The following is a 23,809-nucleotide window of genomic DNA, read 5'->3' as shown; positions in this document are numbered from 1 at the left end:
AATTCTTTAGCCTTTACCTCGACAGCCCTCAGTTCACTTGTGCTACTTCCTTCTAAAAATAACACCCTGTATAACTTTACATGATTTCGGACAAATTCTTTGTTGCGCTTATCTATAAACTTAAGAGCCGCATCTCTATCGCCTGGCTTTATTTCCACTAAATGCCCATACATCAAAATATCAGATTCAATTTGTGAAATGCATGGCAGCTTGGAAAGATTGTCAATGATATGCTGATAGTGTGTATTGGCATTCTTAATGCATATAGATGGGTTCCTCGCCATAGTTGTATACAAAAAGACATCTACATCAACTTTATTTAATAAAAATAGGTCAATCCATTTGGCCATGGCTTCAATGAAATGCGTATTCATTAGTATCTCAGTCATTGTCTCTTTCCATTGCTTATCCCAAATTTCGCAGGTGGAAATGCCAAACAATCGAGACATCTCAACATATAAGGAATAAAACTGAGTAAATGGATGGACTATAGTGGGCAGTGACTCTACACGAAGCCTAGAGTCTATACCTGCAAAGTTCAATAAATGGTCTTCATCATCATAGATCAGTTTACAAAAATCTTTCATTTCCACCGAGTTCATTTCAGAAACCTTAAGAATACCAATTTTCTTAATAGATAAATGCTTGATAAAAGCAGGATTGATATTTTCAATAAATCCTGCTCGAATATACATCTTTAAAAACTGTTCTGAATAATTCAAGTTGTCTATGCAACGCAGTAATGTTATGCCTTTAATATGAGAGTAAATCCTTGATAAGCTGTCCAGTTCAGAAAAGGAATCATTTGTCTTGGATTTCTGAAACGATAAATAACAGCTAATAAAGGCACTCTTTTCTATAATGTTTGCAAGCGATTGCAGTTTGATGTTTTTAGATTCTAAAAATAGATATTCAAAATTATAACGGGTCAGATGAATAAACTGTGTTTGATTCAAAAAATCAATATTTTTGGCACTTATCAATTTGATATCGAGCTTAACTAGGCATCTTCTATAGAAATTCACAAACATTTTGAACTTGTTCGTAAAGTTTTTCACAACTAATCTTAAATCAATAATGTCAGAAAATAGTTGGGATGTTCCATCCAACTCGTTGTTTTCTTGATAAATAGAGAAATATGACACATAACGAGATCTATCTTCTAAAAGCTTATATTTATCATCAATATCCTTAAGAATGCGAACGAACTTCTTTATATTAGGATCTGGAGAATCACCGATGTGCTTATTCAGCAAGGTGAGCAACCCACTTTTGTCATCTCCAAGTTCATAAAGATTCGGAAATGAATTGAGTGTGTTTAGGAAGTCGTCTGTTCCAAGCAGGTTAAATCCACATTTTACCGAGTAAATAAAATCTGAGTAAATTTGGTATTTATAGTATATTGATGAAAGATAAATAAGATTTTTTATGGGCTTTTTCAGTGATTTGATCAAATTATTGCTCAGCCTATAAATAACTGATTTGAAATAAAAGACTCTTTGGTGCTTATGGAGTACAAACTTGTTAATCTTGGAGGTTTTTGGTAGAAAAATGTCTAGAAAGTGTGAAAAGCTTGTTAAAAGGTTGCATAATCCATTAAAACAAGATTGGATCTGAAAAAACCCAAATTTGTAGCCATATTCATGCGGATCAGCAATATCAGATTGCATGGATTTGATGACATAAATGTGTGCGTTGCGTAGCACTGTGTATTTTCTGATCCTCAAATCTATTTCCTGAGATCGTTTGAAGAACTCTAATTTGATTTTCTTCTTCAAATATTTTCTTATTACTTCTTGGTATTTTTTGTTTCCTACAGATTTTGCAAATATGCCTACAGCTTTTATATTGTCAGACGTATTTTTTGCTGCGGAGCGTTTCACAGACTCTGAGAATGACTCTAAAATCATTTCTTTTAGAATCATTCTATCCTCAAGTGAAATTGCATTCCCCTTATTCTTCCTGTTTAGGTTACTATTTTTAGTTTTACATAAAACATATTCGTTAGAACTCATATTGGGCTGTAAAAAAGCAGTTATAGAAGAAAAAATCTTTGTAATACAATAAAATAGCCTTTGCAAACTCATTTATGCTCTGCAACCTCCTAGTTTTTCATTGATAAAATGGTGCATTTATAACAACCTTTTTGAAGTATTATCAAATCATAAGCACTCGAGGAGTAAATTTTTGCCAATACAAGCAATATCATACAATAGTACTTGGTTTCGAAAATACAAAAATAATTGGAATAATATAAATCGCACTGTTTCCACTTACTATTTTTACACTGTATACTATTATTTGAACTGTTGATACTTAATTTAATGTGTAGAATATTAAGAATACAAAGAATTCTATCCATATTTTAACCTCGAATGTAGATACTCTCAATTATTCTCGAATAAACTATTGGTTTAAACATATTGTTGTATTATAGATATTTAAAAAAAACCGGATGAAAGCCAGCAGCATATATCGACAATAGGCCTATGGAAATCTAAATATACGCATTAGCATAATGGTCATAGTTCGTTTAATATATGATAATTATTTTGAGAATACTTTATATTCATTCTAACTATAATAATCCCTCCAAAAATTCTATAAATAGCACAAACTTTTCTGCCACAATGAAGACACCATTTCAAGATATAACAAACCTCCACGGGAGGAACATTGCACGAAAAAATATCAGGATAACAATACATAAAACCGCACATCGTATGAAATTGTTTAGATGGATATATGAGGTGGCCAACGAGTTCAGGTATACTCATCAGACCTTTACACTTGCCACCTTTATTGTAGATACATACACAGATAAGCAAGGGTTTACTCTGGATGAATATCAGCTTATCGGAATAACTTCTCTGTTTATTGCAGCCAAAATAGAAGAAACCTCAACTCGACCAGTTTCGACATATTCCTTAGTAACTGACAATAGCTGTAGCACCGAGAATATTTTATACCGAGAAATGGATATTCTCGAGCTGCTGGACTATGATTTACTTTTTCCATTGCCCCAGGCGTTTGTTGATTTAGCAACCTTAAAAAATAATTATATTGAATATTCTTTAACTGCAAAGGCAGAGCTCCTGTTTTGTGTTATGGATGGAATGATCGAGCGCGGCAGAGGTAGAAATTCAAACATATCAAACCGTATGAAATGCAGCATGCTACTGTTCTACTTAGATGCATTAAAGGAATATATGAGTATTTTAGAGGGCAAGCATGCACGTGAAGATGTGAAATATTATATTAATCAAAACCCATGTACTTTCGAAGTTTTCGGCAACTTATTAAAATAAATTAGTGATTATAGGTTTCCAGGGAAGAATCCATAGCAATTTTTGCAAACCCTTGGTCTTTATTGAATTTAAATCAGCAACTACCGAAAAGAAATTTGTAGATAAATTAAATAAAATATCTTTATTGAACATTGTTGTATTGCATATTTCAAGACCCAATCTTGGCAAATTCGTTTTCTATATCATCCCAGCTCATCTCTACAGTGATTTTAACTCTTTTCTCATACTCTATTTTATTTTTGTTAAAAAGTGTTGCTGCTTCTGGATTTGCTGGACTGTCTGTATTAGGGTCGTTAAGAAGGCTCTGAATGCTGAGAAGTATCCCCAAAACATCGTATGACGGAGACCACTTGTTCTTTAAAATGTCCAGGCACAAATCACCATTTTCATATACATTCGGATGAAACATCTTAGACAAAAAGCTGACCTCTGGAGGACTCTGCGGATATTGCTCTGTAAATGACAGAACCAACGAAAAAATGCCATTTTCAAATGGTGTATTTTTTGGACCATAGAGAACAGCAACCCAGGTGAAGAGATCATTTTCAAGCGGCATAGTAAAAATACTAGTGTCTTTAGACAAATTATTTATTACATTCATATCCTTCACAAGTCTTCTGGCTGTTGGGGTGGACATTTAAGGGGGCAAATATTTTTCAAAGAAGGGGATGTATTGTTCGGGAGAATGGTGTATTCTATTACATAACTATATACTAATACAGTCTGGAAGTGGTATTATTTCTTGTAGTTTAAAGCTCTACTTCCGCAAAACTATGGATGGGTTAGTAGAAGACAACATTATGCATAAATAAAACCATAGCAGTGGTAATGAATCACTGCACAAATGGTAGAATGTAAATGCAGTGGAAGTAGAGTTAATATTGCCAAAATCCCCTATATGATTGATGCTTTAACAATTTCAATATAATAAATATAAAATAACTGGAAAAGTTTACCTATCCAACATCCTCAAATGCTATGATAGGCAAAACTCACCCCTTACTGTTCTATTTAATTAACTATTTTATTGTAGTTTCAAATGCTTGGACTTTCTACTTCACTCTCCTCAGAATATTCATAGCTTCTATGATGATAGTCTATATCGTCGCCATCGACCGCTTCTTCATCATCGTCGAATATTTCAGGTCTAGATTTGAACAAATCAATACCCTTGGCATTCAATGAAAGTGCTGCCACTCTCAATGCATGCTTTTCTTCCTCTTTTAGCTTCTTCTCCTTCCAAATACCAAAGGATTCTTCTGTCACAGGTGTCAGTTTTATGTTTGCCATAGTTTGTCTTTGTAGTTCAATGTATTCTTCCAAAGAAACTTCAGCATCTTTATTAGAGCCTAGCTCAATTAACTTATGAATATCCCTGCAGCTCGGGTTGGGGCATGTCCAGCTTGGCATATATTCACCTGAATTTAACGCATCAATTAGAAATCTGCACACTAGCTTAACCTTAGGCTCTTCGCTTTCTAGTTCTTGTCTTTTCACCTCTTTCCTTATAATGTCATGGCCAAATTGGCATTTGTCTCCAAGTGAGCAAATTTTATTTTGATAGTTTATGCATGGAACCGTCTTAGGATCTACTCCAACCGGAATGAGCTGTTTGACTTCAACCTTCTTAGCATCCTCTTTGGCCTGCTTCGACTTTTTTTCCAATTCCATTTCCAAATCAAGCTTTTTAATCATGGTTTGAATGTCCTTCTTTTTGGTCTTATTCTTTTCACCAAATAACTTGGCCTCCAGCTCTTTTTTCAGATCCTTAGCTGATTTCTGTTTTATTGGCGCGGCTGCCTTCTGGGGTTTTGCCATTTTGGGCCCATTTTTTGGTAAAAATTCTATGTCTAACTAGATATTTAAAGATTGCCATTGCCGGAATTATCAAAAGTTTGTACAACGTGGCTAAATCAGAATGATAGTTTTAAACCGTTAAAAATGATTTTCAAAAAAATTACTCCACAAGATAAGCATCATATCAAGTTCCCCATAACCGATCTAGAGACAGCTTTTGGACGGACATATACTTCCACAAAATCGAACAAGCTAATATATCTTACCCCTGGTGGTACAAAGTCTGTTGTTTTCACTTCAAAAATTAACTCTCTCGAATTTGCCTCCGATGAAAGCATCTTGTACTGTGGATTTCAAGACGGCCGTATTTTGGGAATAAACGAAGATCATAAAGTTGTAAAAAAAATCAATACCGGAAGCAATGAAATCATTAAGTTACAAAAATCAACACCCGGCGATATTTTGTGCGCAAACTCTAGAAAAATTTTGGAGCTTGGCGAAAAATTCATTTTGAAAAAAACATACTTCTGTCATAAATCAAATATTATCGATTTTTCAGCAAACTCAGAAAAACTGGTTACAATTGCAGAAAATAGTTTACAAGGAAAGATCACACCATTGTACGACAGTAAAGAGTCAACCATTAATTTTAGGGGATTTCCACTGGTAATATCCTTTGTTGATAGAAATATTTTTGTTGTTGGATCTGAGAATGGGATTCTGGAAGTTTTCAAAGATGATAAGCCACTATGCTCGCTTAAAATCGAATCCAAACCGGTTTCGCTTTGTATTTTAGATTCTTCAACAGTTTTGGTTGGATCCATTGGTATGATATACCTTATAAATATATTGGATAAATCCATGAATATTGTCGATAAATTAGAAGTTGTAGGAGTGCCCACAGCATTTTGTAAAACAGGAGGTCAAGTATTAGTTGCTGTATCGAAGGAGTCTAGAATTGGAAGATTTGAAGTGATTAAGGGAGGAACCAATTATATTTTGAATTTAAAGATTGAATAAAGTATTTATTAAGCTTCCTACCAAGATGAAGGTTTCTATTGTGGAAAAGATATGTTTGAGAACGCTTATTAAAATATTGATTTTTCATATGAGTTTATTAATAAGATCCATAGATTAAATATTTAATGAGCCTAACAAATTTTTAATCTAAATGGTTAGCCTTTCTTGAGGAATTGCCTCTGGGCATGAACAGTTTTTGATGTTTATATTGTAATTCCAATAACAAACAAATCTTTCAATGATCCTGGATCTGCGGCTAGACTATTTCCTGTCAACAGTGAAGCATCCAATTTTTACCCGGCTGGGCATCCATTTGTTTTAATAATGCTTTTATACTTAAAAAATTTGATTAAATTCCTTTTTAGCTCCTTAAAAATACAAATAATCAATAATCGTAATTTGACAGTCACCAACGTCTATATTTCAATTGCCACAAACTCCACTTGAATTCTATTACACATTGAGATTCTCCACTGCTTTCGAAAATATTTTTCCATTTAAAAAAAAATAATCCTATTCCCCATTGAATGAGTATACAGTCTAAGAAATTGATTTTGAGCTATATTTTTGCAACTACTGTAAAACAGAAGAGCTATTTGATATTAATTGGAGCTGGTTTGATAATTTCGATACTTGACAATCGCCTTTCCATGATTTTGGTGATACAAGGATGCGATGCTGTTGATGCGATCCGATTTGATAGTGCAGATAAACTAGGCCCTCTAAGGAGGCTATCCATATCTCTTTTGAAGCACTATTTGATATCGGGATTTGGCAAATTTTTATCCGAGTTTCTGGAGATAAAATATAATCGAGACTATTTAAACGATGCAGTTTCTAGCACTATGGAATACGACAATAATGAATTTCATCTCGCTGGGACTGGAAAGATACAAGAATCTATTATCCGGGGCTCCGATAGTCTAGCAGAGGCAACAATTATCTTAGTATGCAAGATACCAGATCTAATTATTTTTTGGATGATCATCACATACAAAATATCGAAGTTGTGCAACTATTTTACTGCGGCTGTTCTCTTAGGAGGTCTAACGCTTGCCAGTATTTTTGGGTTTGTAATCGGAAGGTATATAGACAAAAATGAACAGGCCATTTTGAACATGTTTAATTCGAAGATATTTATTCTGACTGATATTCTAAATAACTTTGACGTTATAAAGTCTTTTAACAAAGAATCTGTCGAGACAGCAAATTATAGAAGATCCTTAAAAAATGTCACGCTTCAGACACACCAATATAACTTTATCAAGGAATTTCTAAAGGTTCTCCAGAAAATAGCTATAATAGCACCACATCTTGTTGTGTTATATCTTATAATTACCATGCCCGATAGATGTATGTTTGATCTGGAGCAAGTGAGTGCTTACAATGCCATATATATGAAATATAGAACCAACTTCACAGATATTCGAGACAAACTGTTTGATATCATTAAGAAAACCTCTTATGGAGATTGGATCAAAAGAAGCCGTAGAAGTGGATTTAAGGGAGAGACGATACAGAAATCAATTAGTACCAACGATACCATTAATAAAATAGACAACACTAATGCTGAAACCTTACCATCCGACAACTACATGGTCACTTTTACCGACAAAATCACCTTGCAAGATGTAACTTTATATGCTGGCAGTACTATGATTCAAACAAATATTAATGTAACGATTAACAAGGGAGACTTAGTAGCTATAGTTGGCCAGAATGGGACAGGAAAATCATCTTTTGTGAAATCAATCTTGAGATTTTCGAAGACTGAGGGGGCATTCAGAATCGACGGAACTCCAATTGAAGACTTCAAGATACAGTCACTAAGAGAAATGATTTCTTATGTCCCCCAAGATAGCCATATTTTCAACGATTCTGTTTTTAATAACTTGGCATTTTCCCAAAACAAGCCCAGCCCAGAGGAGATATATCGACTGTGCAAGAAATACAACTACCATGCATTTTTTTCGCAACTTCAAAATGGATATGAAACATGGACGGGTGAAAATGGTAAATTTCTAAGTGGTGGTCAGAGACAACGTATAAATTTTATGAGGGCCGTGATTAAGGGCGCTCCAATAATGGTGCTTGATGAGCCAACATCAGCACTTGATAAGGACTCTGAAATGGAATTAGTAGATAATTTGACAATGCTGAACAAATCTGGAGTAACTGTGATAATGATCGTTCACAACATATCACTTCTGCCGAGATTTTCAAAAATTATACATTTTACCAATAAAAAGATTTACCAACTAGATGGTTTTAATGCATGGAGTGAAGCAAAGGCTAGAAGTGAATTTTGAATAAAAACTAGAAACACTTTCGATGATGTTCCATTTTAACATTTGTGCGAAAAACAGATCCATAATACGATCTTCAGCTACTTTTACTAATTTGTAAGATAACAATCCAGCTTCTTACCATGGTGGAATTAGATACAAATCCAAAGTCTCTCGCTTTTATTAAAAATTTTTAATTCAATGGGTTAGTTTGTGTGGAACATTTAGACTATGAGATTTTTGCAAATGAAAATCAAATTTGATGGGAGAAAATTGTGGTGAACCAGTAGCATTGTTTATGTTCTCTGATATCAGCTTTTAATTGCCATATAAAAAGTGCTCAAACTATTCATTTTATTGAATTTAAGTAGACTTCCTTATAACGCAGAGACGTCCTATATGAGCACTTTTACGTTTGAAGTTTTGAATTTGCATGGCATTGAATAGAATTTATCAGTAAATTTTAATCACGTTATACAATGTATAAATATAGTACCATTGATAAGATTATCAAGCACAATAATTGTTTTCATTCCAAGTAGAAATGAAGAGCTGAATCCGTGTTACACAGTATGAAATAAAATGGTATTTCCATTTCTTAGACTATCTTTGTGAAGAATACTTTTTAGTCATCCCCTATTTTATGCCCGTGGAAACTGCAGATTGTTATTATTTTCTTTATTCAGTTTGTAAACGTGGTCCCACTTGTACCTATCGCCACAATCCGCTGTCTAAACAGTGTAATATTCTCTGTGAGGAATGGAATCACAGTGGAGCTTGTAGAGAAGATTGTCCTATGCGCCACTCAACATACCATTTACAGAAAGAGAGACAGTCGGACCAATGCTACTGGGAGGATAAAGGCGGATGTACCAAGGAGTTCTGCGAATTTAGACACAAAGATTCAAAAAAAGATGAATGGAAGGAGGCAAAAGTTAAGAAGCTATCGAATATACGACGTGAAAAGAACGAAAGAAGCAAGCAGCTTGAGGTGGTTGATTTGGAAGAGATTCATAAAGCAATAGCCGAGAAGAAGGCCAAAAGGGAGATTTCGAGCGAACACACATCAATGGACCCGATGGATAAGACAAATGAAATAGTCAATTCCCCAAGATCAGGATTAGACAAAAAAATAGATTATTCAAATCAACAAAAAGATTCCATTGACCAATTGAAGCAAATGGTGCTTGAAGTTGAAAGTACACAGGAATTGGAAAAGGTTGTTGATGAAATTCACAAAAGAATCAAGCAAAAAGATGGAGAATTGATAAAAAAAGACATGCTGGAGGAGCATAATCAAGGAGTGGAACAGAGCACGGTCCGTTCCATTCCTTGTCATAATGTTTTGAATAGTGGAGAATGCACAGGTTTGGATAGTAATGAGCCATTGGAGTTACACAATAGTTTGGAAGTTTGCACTAGCTCATTAGGATCAAATATAGAAACGAGTAACCCTAACGTATTCCACTTGGAGAGTGATTCCAATGGAGAATTAAATTCGGAGGCTTTGGACAATCCCATTAAGAGAAAGATACATACAGTCAATGACACTCCAGGTATCATCGATAAGCAGCCAGAAAATCGCTGTATTGAAGCTTCAGAAGAATTTCTAGATTCGAAAAATGGATTTCTTAACCATCTAACTGACAGCATTGGTTTGCCAGATGCTGTGGAGTCAAAGAGTGCATATAATGTTAAATCTGAGCCTAGACACCCCAGCAATGTAGTTTCCATCAATAACAATGGTATTAATAGTAATGAGATAAATTCTAAAAGAATTATTCTTGAGGCAGACCACAAAAGTATTAGTGATATCGATCAGGAACTGGTTAAAAAGTATAAAATTGAAGAAATAGATGATGAATTGGCAGAACTCGAAGATCTTTTGTAATCCATTTAAGAAGATATTGGATTTCATAACAAGACAGAGAGATATGGATAGTTAGATACTTTTCAATAAATTTTTACATATAGTTCCATAAAAACCCTTTACCTTATTGTATTAATCACGGCAGAGAGTAAGAACCATGGACATCATTTCCATTACTATATATAACTGTTGCTATTGACCTATCATCTGGCTTAATAGAACATAAAAGTATATGCCATATATTACTTTCGCCTGTAGTTGATTTTTATAAGGAAATACATTTCATAGAATATTTTAAAATTTTATCCCCTCAATGCTAGTTGAAGATTGTTCAGCAGAAGAAAGTAAGGGCAAGATAGATTCGGGCACTGAAAAGATTCAAAATACCAAGTTGCACTACCTAAACTCCAAGGAGATTTATCATCAAAAGTTTGTTGAAGTTTCTGATAGGCCAAAATATTTTATTACTTTTCCATATCCTTATATGAATGGGAAACTGCATTTGGGCCATTTATACTCAATTTCGAAAAGTGATTTCTTTTCTTATTTTAAAGAATTGCAAGGATTTAATGTTCTTTTTCCATTTTCATTCCACTGCACTGGAATGCCAATTTCAGCCTCAGCTCAGAAGTTGGGTGAAGAACTACAGGGCAAGCGTGTTGATGTTTCGGTGGTTAATATATTGGAGTCATTGGGTATGAGTCGAGGATGTGACAAGTGTAAGGGAAATGGAGATAAGAACATCGATAGGTGTGTGTGCTCATTTGTAGATCCTTTACATTGGTGCCGTACCTTCCCACCTCTGTGCAAGAATTCGCTCTTAAAGTTTGATGCTAACATAGACTGGCGTCGATCCTTTATAACTACGGAAATAAATCCATACTATGACTCATTTGTTCGATTTCAGTTCAACAGATTGAAAGGTCTTGGATTAATAGCATTTGGTAAGAGATATTCGATATTTTGCCCAGTTGATCAGCAGGCTTGCCTAGATCACGATAGACGAGAAGGAGAAGGTGTCAAGCCGGTTGAGACAATATGCTATAAGCTTAAATATGGGGACATTACATACCTAATTAGGGTTAAGGATCCGTCCACTATTCCCTCCAATCCCACAATTGTAGCCTTTAAGAATGCAAAGTGGACTTCTTTCACAATTGAGGATAAAAAATATGGTATTGAAGCGGAGCTGTACAATTCACTGCAATATCAAGTTGATTCGATTGAAAATACAGATGAGCTTGCCAATTTGGAAGGAATGGAATTAATAGATTTCGAAATACCTGCAAAATTGAAGCATGATGGAGGTATAGGGAAAGATAAAAGTGCCAATATGGAGCTAATTAATGAGTTTAAAACAATCAAGGCCATTCAGAATGAATCTACACGGTTGATATCGAGTACTAATTTTGTAAAATTGTTCATTCCAGAATCTAAAGTTATTTCCAGATCTGGAGGCATCTGTGTTGTTAGTCTTCTTGATCAGTGGTTTATAGATTATGACAACCCCGATTGGAAGGGATCTACGAAAGACTGTCTCGATGCTTTATATGCTTCATCTGATACTAAAGATAAATTGTACGATTCTCTTGATTGGATTCACAAGTGGGGAGTAAGTCGCCAATTTGGTCTAGGAACCAGATTGCCCTGGGACGAGAGATATCTTATTGATTCATTAAGTGACTCTACGATTTATATGGCTTTATATACATTTAAGCATCTTTTATTCAAAGATTTGGAAGGTAAGGACGAAATATTTCCGAGTGCTTTGTTGTGTGATCAGGTCTGGGAGTTTATTTTCGGACATACTTCATTAGAAAAGTTTAGAAAAATCAGACCATCAACTCAACAATGGAATGATAGTTTTGAAACCATTCTGATTCGGTGCAGAAATGCCTTTAAGCATTTTTATCCTGTGGATTTGCGTGTTTCTGGAAAGGATTTGATTCCAAACCATCTACTATTTTTCATAATGAATCATGTAGCACTATTCCCTGAAGAGAACTGGCCCAGACGCATATTTACCAATGGCCACCTAATGTTAAATTCAGCCAAAATGAGTAAGAGCTCAGGTAACTTTTTAACAGTGGATGATGCATTAAAGAAGTTTGGTACTAGCTCCACTAGATTGTGCCTGGCCGCGGCAGGAGATACAAATGAAGATGCTAATTTTTTGGAATCCAATGCAAACTCATTTGTTCTTAAGTTATATACATTTACTAAGTCAGTGGAAGATATTTTTGGCAAAAAGATTGCTTATGATTATAGGGAACCAACATCTCTGGTTGATTTGGCTTTCCTCCACCTACTATACAAAAATATTCTATTTTCAATCGATGCGCATGAGCAGATGGTTTATAGGGATGTTCTGAAATATGCATTTTATGAGAATCTTCATCTTATTGAATTGTATGATGGTTTGGGTGGTGGCAATAAGAGTTTGATCCAATATGCCTACTCATCTATCATTCAACTTATGTATCCAATTATACCAAGTTTGGTGAGATATCTGATGGAAGTTAGTGGGGCACCCAAGCATCTGCCACAGTCTTTTGGGGTTTCTGATTATGTTGTTCCAAAAAGTTTGAATTCTGAACATACAAACTCCTGTTCCACAATTTCAACGGACATTGTTATTTCTACAACCAAATACATTGATTCTTTAGAATATGTGAGATCTCTTTGCACCAAACTAATGAACAAGAACTATTCAAAAGTTATAATAACGGTGAGCCAGAAGTATGCTGATTGGAAGGAAGAGTGTATTAAGGAAATTGACAAAATTACTCATAAGGAGCAACTGGAAAATCGCTTGTCTAGAATATCAATATCTTCATCAAATGGTGACTTAAAGAAACAGGTGATTCGAGTAGTTTCAGAAATTATGAGTAGAAACAATATCAACCAGAAAAAGGGAATGATTTTCTGTATGGACTATCTGAGTTCCCCAGAGAAGTATAAGGAGATTTCGTTCAATGAATTAGAAGTTATCCAGGAATTAAAGGACTATCTTCAAAGAACAACAGGGTTGGAGATTGAAGTCAAAGAGAAACTTGATGAAAACATTGCTGCTGAACCCTTAAATCCTCATCTGTTTTTCCAATAAATTTTATTTTTAAACTTTCATTGATTAGATAGTAAGGGATAATGATCTATGTTTCCTCTGGGAGTGTAGAATACAACGTTATTCATGATCACAGTAAAGAGCCCAGACACCCCTGGAATTAAAGTCTAAACACAAGTAGAGTTTAAAAAACATTGTTATTTATGTTCAAGACTGTTCCTTGCAAATTTGTCTCAAATTAACGGCGATGCTTTGTAAACTAAACTCTTTTTTTGAAATTGCTTGATAAAATAAGTTAAACCACATTAAGTAAATATTATTTTGCTGACTGTCGAAAGCATGCACTATTCAATAGCATCGACTAGTTTTCTTTAATCTAACTAACTCATTCATATAATCAATGAATGTTTTTAAAATAATACTAATTTCAATCACATAATTTTAAATTTTTTGGGTAAATGGCTTTATTAATAAATTAATTTTTGATAATCGATTGACGAAGGTTTTTGGCATATTAGGAAGCCAAGTTAGTTACTTCCCATAGGAATTTAGAATATTTCACAACTTTAAACGCCCAGTAACTTGTGTTTTTTCGATTTTTTTAAAAACTTTTTACTTTACATCTACTAGCCGTCCCATGAGCCATTGCGAGTCTGAACTACTCGAGCTAGATATAAAAAAGGAGGGAATGAAGTTCATTACCGAATCGGTATACACAATATTTAAAGACGAAAAAGAATGTACATACCAGCAAATTGTCGATAGAATTTCCACAAAAAACCTTGAAACCAAAGTCCGCAGAATATATGACGTTTTGAATGTTATGCGAGCGGTGAATGTTATTGGTAAAAGAGGAAAGAAGTACTACATTATAGAATCAAAAGACGATGTTAAGAAGAAGAGGATAGAAAGAAATAAGCTTCAGTCTATGAGAGATTCTCTCCACTTTATAACCAGAAGAAATGCTCTTCTGGGAAATTGCCCGGAGGATCAGAGGCTTTATCTTCCATTTATGATTATCCATTCCAATACAGACTCAGAAATCCACTGTGACATCAACGAAGAGAAAACATATTTCTACCTCAAATCAAATATGCCCCTAGAGGTTATGGATGATCTAGAGATTCTTAATACCATGAGATCTAACTCATCATCTAAGCAGGAAGAGAGTAGTGCACAACTGGATCCATTTATTTTCTAATAAATCAAGCTTTGAGAACTCTGATTCTTTGAAATAGCTATATTAAGCTGCACCTACCTCTTGTTGAAGTATACTATTTACATCTTATATAATATAAGATTAAGATATTGCATGATCATATGGGATATGCTGAATTATTTTGTTTACACATCGAAACCTGAAAGCAACAGGTTTCTAATTCAAAACCTATAGCTACTTTTTGTGACGTTATGTTATAATCCATAAACAATCTTTTTTGTTTCAAATACGGTTTTTATAAACTATTTTGTTTTATAAGCCAAGCTTAGTGATTTATTGGCTGTTCTAAATAAAATGAAACGTAATGTTTCAAGATTTCTATAAAAACAAAATTTGTCAGGACAAATATGTTCAGTAAAAAGCTTATAGCACTCTTCACTGCCATTTCTATCATTAGGGCAAATGATGTATGCTCCAGCCCATGTGGAAATGCAGGGTCTACAGGTAATCCAACCAGTGACTTGTCCACATTGCTACAAAATGGAAGTAATTGTGCTACTTCTCCAGCTACTAACCAACCAATTCAATTAATTCCAGGTGGCACCAATGTCATTCCAGGATATGGGGCATGCTTACCACTTCCTCAGCAAGGTAGTGATGTCCCTAACTATCAAGTTGGTCAACCTCAACAAACATCACCTCCTTTACAGCAAGTTGGTACCCCTGTTCAGTTTGCACCAGTAGTTCAGCAACAAAATGAGCCACAGAAGTCTTGCAACTTAACCACTACCATGAATTGCACACCAGCTGGAGAAGGTAGTCAAATTCCTAATCAGCCAAAACCCGAGGAGAAGACAACACAAACTTCTCTTCCTCCAGTAGAAGTCTCTCAGCCTCAACCTCCCCAGCCCCAGCAACCACATACTGGACTAGTGCAACAGCCACCTACTTCCCCAACTCCAATTATGGGTGTTGATCAAAATTCCATTCAATGTCCAGCACAGCCAGCTACATTCGGAAACCAGACCGGACAAACAAACAATGGGCAAGACCACGTATTTGGATCATGCTTTTCAAATGCCACAAGTAGAGTGAACTACCCAACAGTTGTTGTGGGAAATGTTGAGATGCCAGCCTCTCCAAATTTAACAATTTCACAGAATGGATGTGGTACTGCTATTTGCGCTAAACAATAAAATCTAATAAGAAATAGCTTTTTTATTTTTGAAGACTCCTGGTTGTTTCAGAAGTTTAATTTAAGATATTTTTATTGTTTGGTAGTTGTTTATTTAAAAAGGCCTGAATATAATATATTCTTGAGATGTTTTAAAACACCATATATTTAATATATGTAACTTTATTGAAATTTGATAACAAAGCACATCTCCTTAGATATGTTCTAAAACCAACCGTTATTGATGATTGTTATTACTTAGCCATTGACCCCGGAAAGTAGGGATAGACCCATCTCGTACTGGGAACTTTTTAGCTGCTATTCATCTTGACTAGATCTTGTTGCACCATTTATGATATAATGATGACGATGCCCATAAAAATCATTTTCAGCTTATTAAATTCTCTACCACAAGAATAGATTCCCATCAAAACTTTCAGCGATCATTTCACCACGTAAAAACTCAGAATGAAACACCTATGATTTGAAACAAAACTTCCTCAAACATTTGTTCGAGAAACAATAGGTTCATTCTGAAACATTTGTATTACATTTGAATTATAAAAAAAATAATGTCTGGATACAATCATGAATCGAGTGAGTTCTTTAACCTTGTACAGTTTATTTTTGGCCTTTTCAAGAGCTGATACTCCACAACAGCCACCAGTAGCACCAGCAGGTGACATGACTATCTCTGCTAATAACAGTCCACAGTCTACCCTAATCACCAATGCCCTAAATCAGATCAATGCAGACCAAATGGCACAAAAGAAGAATGCTGAAATCGATTGTCGTAAAAAGAGCAGCCAAATTGGATTTACCGTTGAAGGAATAACCGTAAATGACAACAAGCCAAAGCCACCAACATTTGACATGACTGTTTATACAAAATGCATTCAAGAGAAGCAGAAGAAGCTCAAGGATATTGCAAGGTCGGTCCAGTCTCTCATCCAGACAAAGTTGAATGAAACAACCCCCAAACAGTGTGTTATCCCAATGAGTCAAAAGTCTAAAGAATGCTACACCAAGAATGTCTTAAGCCATTTGGTTGAGAAGCCCGAGTGGTCTGTGACATCTAATGAAAATGTTACACAGTTGTGGAAAGGTGACTTACTTATTAAGCAGATAATTGTTGAAAGGCCAAGCTATGTTGCTACGATCACCGAAACACCATGCAAATCATACTTTAGAAAGCCATCCTTCAAAGTTGAAACTAATAAATTTGGAGACCTCGTCAGTATTAAGGGAACACCTAAGATCCAATCCAAGAAGCTCAAGTGCAAACCCTGTTCAGACTTCCTTAAAGGGTCCTCCACATCCACAACCGTTGACGGTAAATATTCTAATTGCGATGACACATGCGACCCAATGTCTTCTCTTCTTGTTGGTGAAACCCAAGTTCTCAAAACGGAAAAAAAATAAATTACAATAATTTTATTAATTTTTAGTGAAGACAAGTTTGTTGCTTTTGAGAGCCGGATCTAATGCACTGAAACACATATAACCATGTGTTGCGACAATTTTCAAAATATTACAATCCCTAATATCATCATCTCAAAGATAGGTATCATTCCAAAAAATTTGTATATTTTTCTATCCCCGAATTAAATATGCCTAAAATTAGCAGAACATCCTGTAAATTTGCAGGGATTGTAGTTTTGGCCGGCGCCTTCGTCTATTGCACATCTAAGTTGGCCAAAAAACCCACCAATGAGAATTATCAGTACGCTTTGGCCATTACTTATTACCAGGATGGGGATTATAAAGCTGCGTTGGAGCATTTCAGATTACTGTCCAATATGACACCCGACATTTTGACTTATGTTTTGGATTGCCACATCAATATTGGAAACATATTGGATGCCATCATTGTTCTAGACCAACTAATAAAACAAAATCCGATACGAGATTCCATCAATTTTCTAGAAAAAAGATTTAAATGCAATGATCTGATCAATCTACAACGAGATGCCTTTAGAGATCTTTTTCTGATAACCTGCATCACCGATAGCCGTCATTCGGAGGCTTTAGAGTATTTGAGAAATTATTCCAAAAAGTGTGCAGAAAAATTTCAAATCACCGGGAAAGTTTCGAAAATTATTCTTACAAATGGGTTTTCTGAATTATTCTTTCTTGGGGAGCTTTCAGATCCAGCAATTTCAGCCATCAATTCGGAGGATTTTGGAAAGTGTTATCATTTTGTTGCAGAAGCAAGCAATCCCTTCTATCAGTTTATCTTAGGATACTTGATTTATCTGAAGGGTGGGGTTTCAGAGGCATTGAGGGTCTTAAGCTCTAGTGAATGCAGGTTTCATGCTTCATCCACAGGATTACCAAATGATTTTGTTTATAGTAAACTTTTCATAATCTATATGAATAGTACAACTAGAAGCACTAGCATAGAGGAATTTGAACAGATAGATTTGTTGTTAAAGGTACCAGTTGGAAATAATCTGGAATATATTTCACAGTACATCGAATGTAAAGCATCAGGAAAGACTATAGAATATGCTTTGGACCCGACATTATTGTTTTTGATCTCGAAAGTTTATGAAAACAACAATGATTATGAAGCCCAATTACACACAGTTGAGAGGGCCTTGAAATTAATCTCCAACGAGGTGCTTTTAAACACCAAAATTATAGCTTTGATTAGGTTGCAGAGAATAAATGATGCCAAGATATTGGTAGACATGTGCTTGAAAGAATTTCCGACAAATATCAATTTGCTATGTATTTCCATCGAGTTCTACCTATCAATTTGTGAGTTTAACAAGATTCCTCCACTTTATCAAAAATTGATCAATTATTACAAAGGTGATCCTAGGACACATATACTTGGATATTTAATAGCGAAGGAGATGGATAAGGATGCCAATGGATTCTTTGGAGAAGATGGAAATGGAATGCTTAAATCTGTGCAGAACGACTCAATTAATGTAAATATCTCAAAATTTTTAGATTTAGCAATTGAGGCAGACCCATTTTATTATAATACATACATGCACTATGCAGCTTACTTTTTGGGACAAAAGCCTGCAATTGGCATGTACAAAAAGGCACTTGAGCATGCCAGTACATCCAAGGAAGTATTTAATACGATGCAAGTGCTTATTGTAACTGAAGTCCAACTTGGGTTGATGGAAGACTATCCAGAGCTTTTTGGCCCGAGGAATGGCTGATGGAGGTTGAAGGTGATTGGGTATTAGTAAGCATTGCATCATTATTATATAGGCTTGTCATGGGTCTGATGAGATCGTAGATTCAGTCACCTAATGTTGATTTGGATGCCTCTAATAGCACCGTTGTCTGTGTATTTGTCGTAATGGAATAAAAAACTATTAAATTTGCCCTAGAAAAATTTAATTGTGGGCAAAAGAAGACTCTATAACGTCTTAGTTTATAAACCACCCCTGTATAGGATAACGGTGCTATCCTACAGAACATAGTTGGATAGAATCTCCCGGCTTTTTTATTTCCTTTTATTTGTAAAAATTTTAAAACCCTCACATGGCAAAAAAATCCGTTGAGTTAGGATGGACAGCTCCAGAGGAGGACAAAAGGCCAAAACAACAAACCACCAAGTTTGTTTCTAACGCAGATACCAAATTAGGCCCTGTCACTGAAAACGATGGGGATAGAAGAGGACCTAGAGATGATCGTAGTCAAGTAAGAGGTAGCTATGACAGGCGAGGAGAGAACCAGCGTCCAGGATTTGATAGACGTGGTGCTGATGAAAGCCTTGGAGGCTATGACAGGCGCGGAGGATATGAAGGACGTGGCAGCTTTGGTCGAGATGATGATAGGCGTCCAGGACTTGATAGGCATGGTGCTGATGAGGGTCGTGGGAGCTATGACAGGCGCGGAGGGTATGACCGACGTGGTGGCTTTGGTCGAGATGATGATTCCCGCTATCCTCCCAGGGGTGGTGATGATCGTCGTTTCAGAGATGATGACAGAGCACCAAAAAGGTTCAATGATGATAGAAGACCACGCCAGGATAATGAACCATCTAGTGGGCTTATTGTGTTTGGTTTGCCACCACACATGACAAATCCGGACTTTAATGACTTTGTAAGGTCGACACTTAGGGATTTTCCAGGTAGGTTTGATTCGAATCTGGTTGAAGATCGTGAAACAAGAAGGTGTAAAGGATTTGGATTTGTAAGTTTTGATAGCATTGATGATGCTATCAGATGTAAGAGTATTCTTCTGTCTGTAGGAACTATTGATGGAACAGAACTCAGGGTTGATTTCTCAAGGCCCAGGAACAACAACCGTCAGAGAAATTATTAAATCATGGATTAATTAGACGTCCTCTTTGTTACGTGTTTAGTTTCCATCGAACAAGATGTTCACGAATTTTTTCTTTCAGATTTTGCCCTTGAGTATGAAACTAAGTAAAATAAACTCCCTGCTATCTATAGAGTTTGTATTTTTGCAGAGATTGATATACAGAAGCTCCAATCAGTTTAAAAGCAGCTTGATTCTAAGGAAAATGGTGCAAATAAGACGTCTAATTACAAAGACAAAGTTTATAGATGATGAATATTCAATATTTAAATCTTCCAAGCAGAAGTCTGAGAATGGAGTCGAGGAGCTCTACCCCAATATATCACAGACCATCAATTCCTTGAAGCCCCAAATTATAAACTGCTGTGAACAACTGTTTATAGTGTGTTCGACAGATGTTTCCAGTGGTTTCTTCCTCCCATTAAATTTTATTGTTATGGGAACTGTTGCCAGAATTCATTATCTTGTTAGCCACCTTCCATCTTCTAGCAAAGCTAAAAGACATCCAATAGATGAGATTTTAGATTAACTATTGAAGCACACAATCCGATTGCAAATAAAAATAGAGTTTCCTTTGGGTAGACGTCTTCCACCTAAATAAACTAACAACAGACAGACTTTTCAATTTTTCTCAGCCACTTTAACTGATTTTTTATGTATGTAATTAAGAAAAGTCTATAAGGTAAGTAACATGTGTGTAATATAGCAATAAGGATCAATTTTTAGGGATAACTCTTCAGAGCAAACTAAAGTTGAGATCTGCTTATTCGCTTTTTATGCTAATTTATTTTAACCCCTCTACAATGGCCAGCCAAAAAAACGGAACAGATGAGAAACACAGCAATGATCCTAAAAACGATAGCTCGACCACGTGTCCACCAAGTGAAAAATACTGGAAAGATCGACACAATTATTCTGAATCGTATAAAGATAGCTATAAAGGATATGGCTATGCTAATAAGGAGTATAGTTATACCAGTAAAGGATACAGTGATAGATCCTATCACCGTAATGGACCACACAGCTACGAAAGAGATAGTAATACCTATCATACCCCATCTATGAAAAGAAATCTTAATAATAATAATTTTGATACTAATTATGTGGCAAAGAGTGGATATACCGACAATAACTATTATAATGACTCATACAAGTCAAGTAAAAAAAGTCCGAGTTTTGAAGACACTATAGAAAGGTATGGTGGTGAAAGTTTTCACAACACTAAGTGGCCAAATAAAACCGATACTAACAGGTCCGACTATAGAAGCACAGGATCATATCAATCGAGAAACGAATGGAGATCTCCAAGATATGACTCTGGCTTCAGGAATAAGGAGTTGAGGTACTCCGACAATAAGAGTGAAGAAGAGAAAAAACAGAATGGTACAGATCACTACAATTATTCGAGAAACTCCGCTGATTTGGATTATGGTTACAATCAAGAAAATGTGAAAAGGAAATATTATCCTAAGAGAAATGGAGAATACTATTCAAAGAGGTATGAACGAGCAGATGGATCCCCAAACAGTAGAGATGATGGATTTATATCTAAAGATCACAGATTTTCGACTTCATCCAACTACCCAAGCAGAGATCATTATGGAAAAGGAAATCACTCGGATAAAGACAATAAGATTGGTAGTTTTTCAGGATTTTCCGAAGATACCAGCAGAAACAGTAGAGAGTCTCTAAATCATCTTCAAAAAAGCTCAGATGATAAGAATAAAAACTATCCACCTTCTAACACAATTAAATTATCGAGTTTAAGTGAGTTCACTACCGAAGAGGACATCAAAGAAAAGCTGGAAGAGAATGGAATTAAAACAGTGGGTATAAAAATTACGGTTCCAGTTGATAATGTAAATGGGCTGTCTAGAGGAGTGTCTTATGTTAGATTTTCCAGTCTTGAAGAATCTATAAACTGTAAATCTGCTTTATTGGATGAAAGTATTAAAGGATGTATGATTCAAGTTTCATATGCACCAACAAGAGATTATCAACATAGCTAGTTGCTGATTAAACCTGCAACCATACCAAAATCAATAAACTTAATTTAAACTTACCATTATAATCAATATTTGTTATAATACTTTGATCACGAATTATCGGATAGTGTTGCTTTTAATAAATCCCATTCATAGATGTATTAGCATTTGAGGTCAATATCCCTTATTGCTTGAGCTATCAGGCATTAAATTTGTAACTTACAGGAGCTTAATATGATATTTTTCTAAAATGGAATAAATAAATTCATTACTACCCGTGTTCATAACATTTGTCAGACCAACAACTATCTGTTCCAAATAATTTTCGGAAAATGCTTCAAAGATTGCTTCAAAATGAATCTGGTCCATTCCCATCTCGGAATGATTATCGGTAATTCCGCCATTATCTTCTAAATCCCCACTTATCTTCTTCATATACATCTCAAAATAGCGTAAAATTAATTTATCAAACTCCTCATTAAAATCCACATTTACACTCCTTAAATACATATTTTGATGCGAAAGAGGCTCCATTGAGGTGGTTTGCAAATGAAGATGTGTAAAGAAAGAGGCATATTTGGTATACTTTCCATAAATTAGCCAGGATAATATGATATTTCTGAGTTTTCTAGATTTGTCTGATAAAAATCTAACGATGGTTTGGCAAATTATTTTATACATTGTCAGTTTTAATGACTCGGGGCTCGGAATACAATATTCGTCTACTAAATGAATCTGGCATATGAGTTTTTGATAAATCTTTAATATCAGCAATAACGAATCTCTTCTTGTTCTGAAGCCCTCATCTCCATAATATCCAATCGAATAATCATTCAGACGTTGGTTAATCATATCAAACTGGCGATAAAGGCGTTCGTATTTGAAGTTATATAGATCATGCAGCTTTCCCAGTCCATTTATCCACAAAGCAGTATCTGAAGACTTTCTTTCAATTTCAAATATGCATTTCCTTTCCCAACCCATAAAATCGGTTTGATTATAGCAATGGGCTAGGATAAATGCACTATTTGAATGTCTGTTTTTGAATTGAGTAAAGAAACGTTCTGTTGCAATTTTACTCAGGATAAATTCAAGGTCTTCTGAAAAAATGTTTTTTGAAAGTAAAAAAATAATATTTGTTTCAAGAGTTTTCTTCATTAAATCCTCTATCATTTCAAATCTACCAGACTCCACATTAGTAATTATGTTTTTTCGGCGCAATTCAACAGATTTAAGAATAAGTGAAGAGATTTTGAGGTAGGAATCCACCAATGCATTGAAATGCCTACTTTTTGAATATTTAGTTAAATTCATATCTGATTTAAACAGATCAACCTCTCTTTCCGAAATATCGTATAAAAACTTTGGAGGTTGAGTTGCATTGCTTTTTTCTATGTTTGAATTTATCTGTAAGATCCTTTCTATAATAAATAGAAACCCTCCATCCAATTCTATGGTTGTAGAGTTTCTAAGACTGATATCATCACAGAACTGGCATAGCATTCTTGCTCCTGCCCTCCTTGTTTTATGATCAAAGTGATAAATTAAATTATAAAAATAGGTTTGGAAAAGTTTATAGTTGTTTGTGGCTAGTGGTGTGTTGAGTGAGCAATATAGGAGATTCGTGAAATATTTAGAAGTAGCGTCATCGTATTGGTGAGTGTATAATTCTTTAATAGGAATGAAATTGCATGTAAAACCTGCTTCTTTCTGATAACTAGTGGAAAATTCAATATAACTGCTTGGTGGGGCTGTGCTGAGTTTAATCAAGGGACTAAAACTATTGTTTAAATTGAAAAGTCTGTTGAATTGATTGGGATATCGATCTTTAAACTCGTTCATAGTGGTTATTGA

The 23,809-nt window shown here is 35.0% G+C and overlaps 1 protein-coding gene across 1 annotated transcript; it reads right to left on the bottom strand.

Moving 5' to 3' along the window:
* Positions 1–4,343: 4,343 nt before the first annotated feature.
* LOC147075424 (zinc finger CCCH domain-containing protein 15-like) lies at positions 4,344–5,126 on the bottom strand. Its single transcript, XM_085942489.1, has one exon. It carries the CDS (start codon positions 5,124–5,126, stop codon positions 4,344–4,346), a length of 783 nt encoding a protein of 260 aa, XP_085798615.1.
* Positions 5,127–23,809: the final 18,683 nt, after the last annotated feature.

Source organism: Rhyacophila brunnea, unplaced genomic scaffold (assembly GCF_057557595.1).
Source record: "Rhyacophila brunnea isolate RB1 unplaced genomic scaffold, BYU_Rbru_1.0 scaffold_145, whole genome shotgun sequence".
Taxonomy (NCBI): Eukaryota; Metazoa; Arthropoda; class Insecta; order Trichoptera; family Rhyacophilidae; genus Rhyacophila; species Rhyacophila brunnea.
The sequence above is the reverse complement of the archived record's forward strand: the minus strand, read 5'-3'. Positions and strand labels throughout refer to the sequence as shown.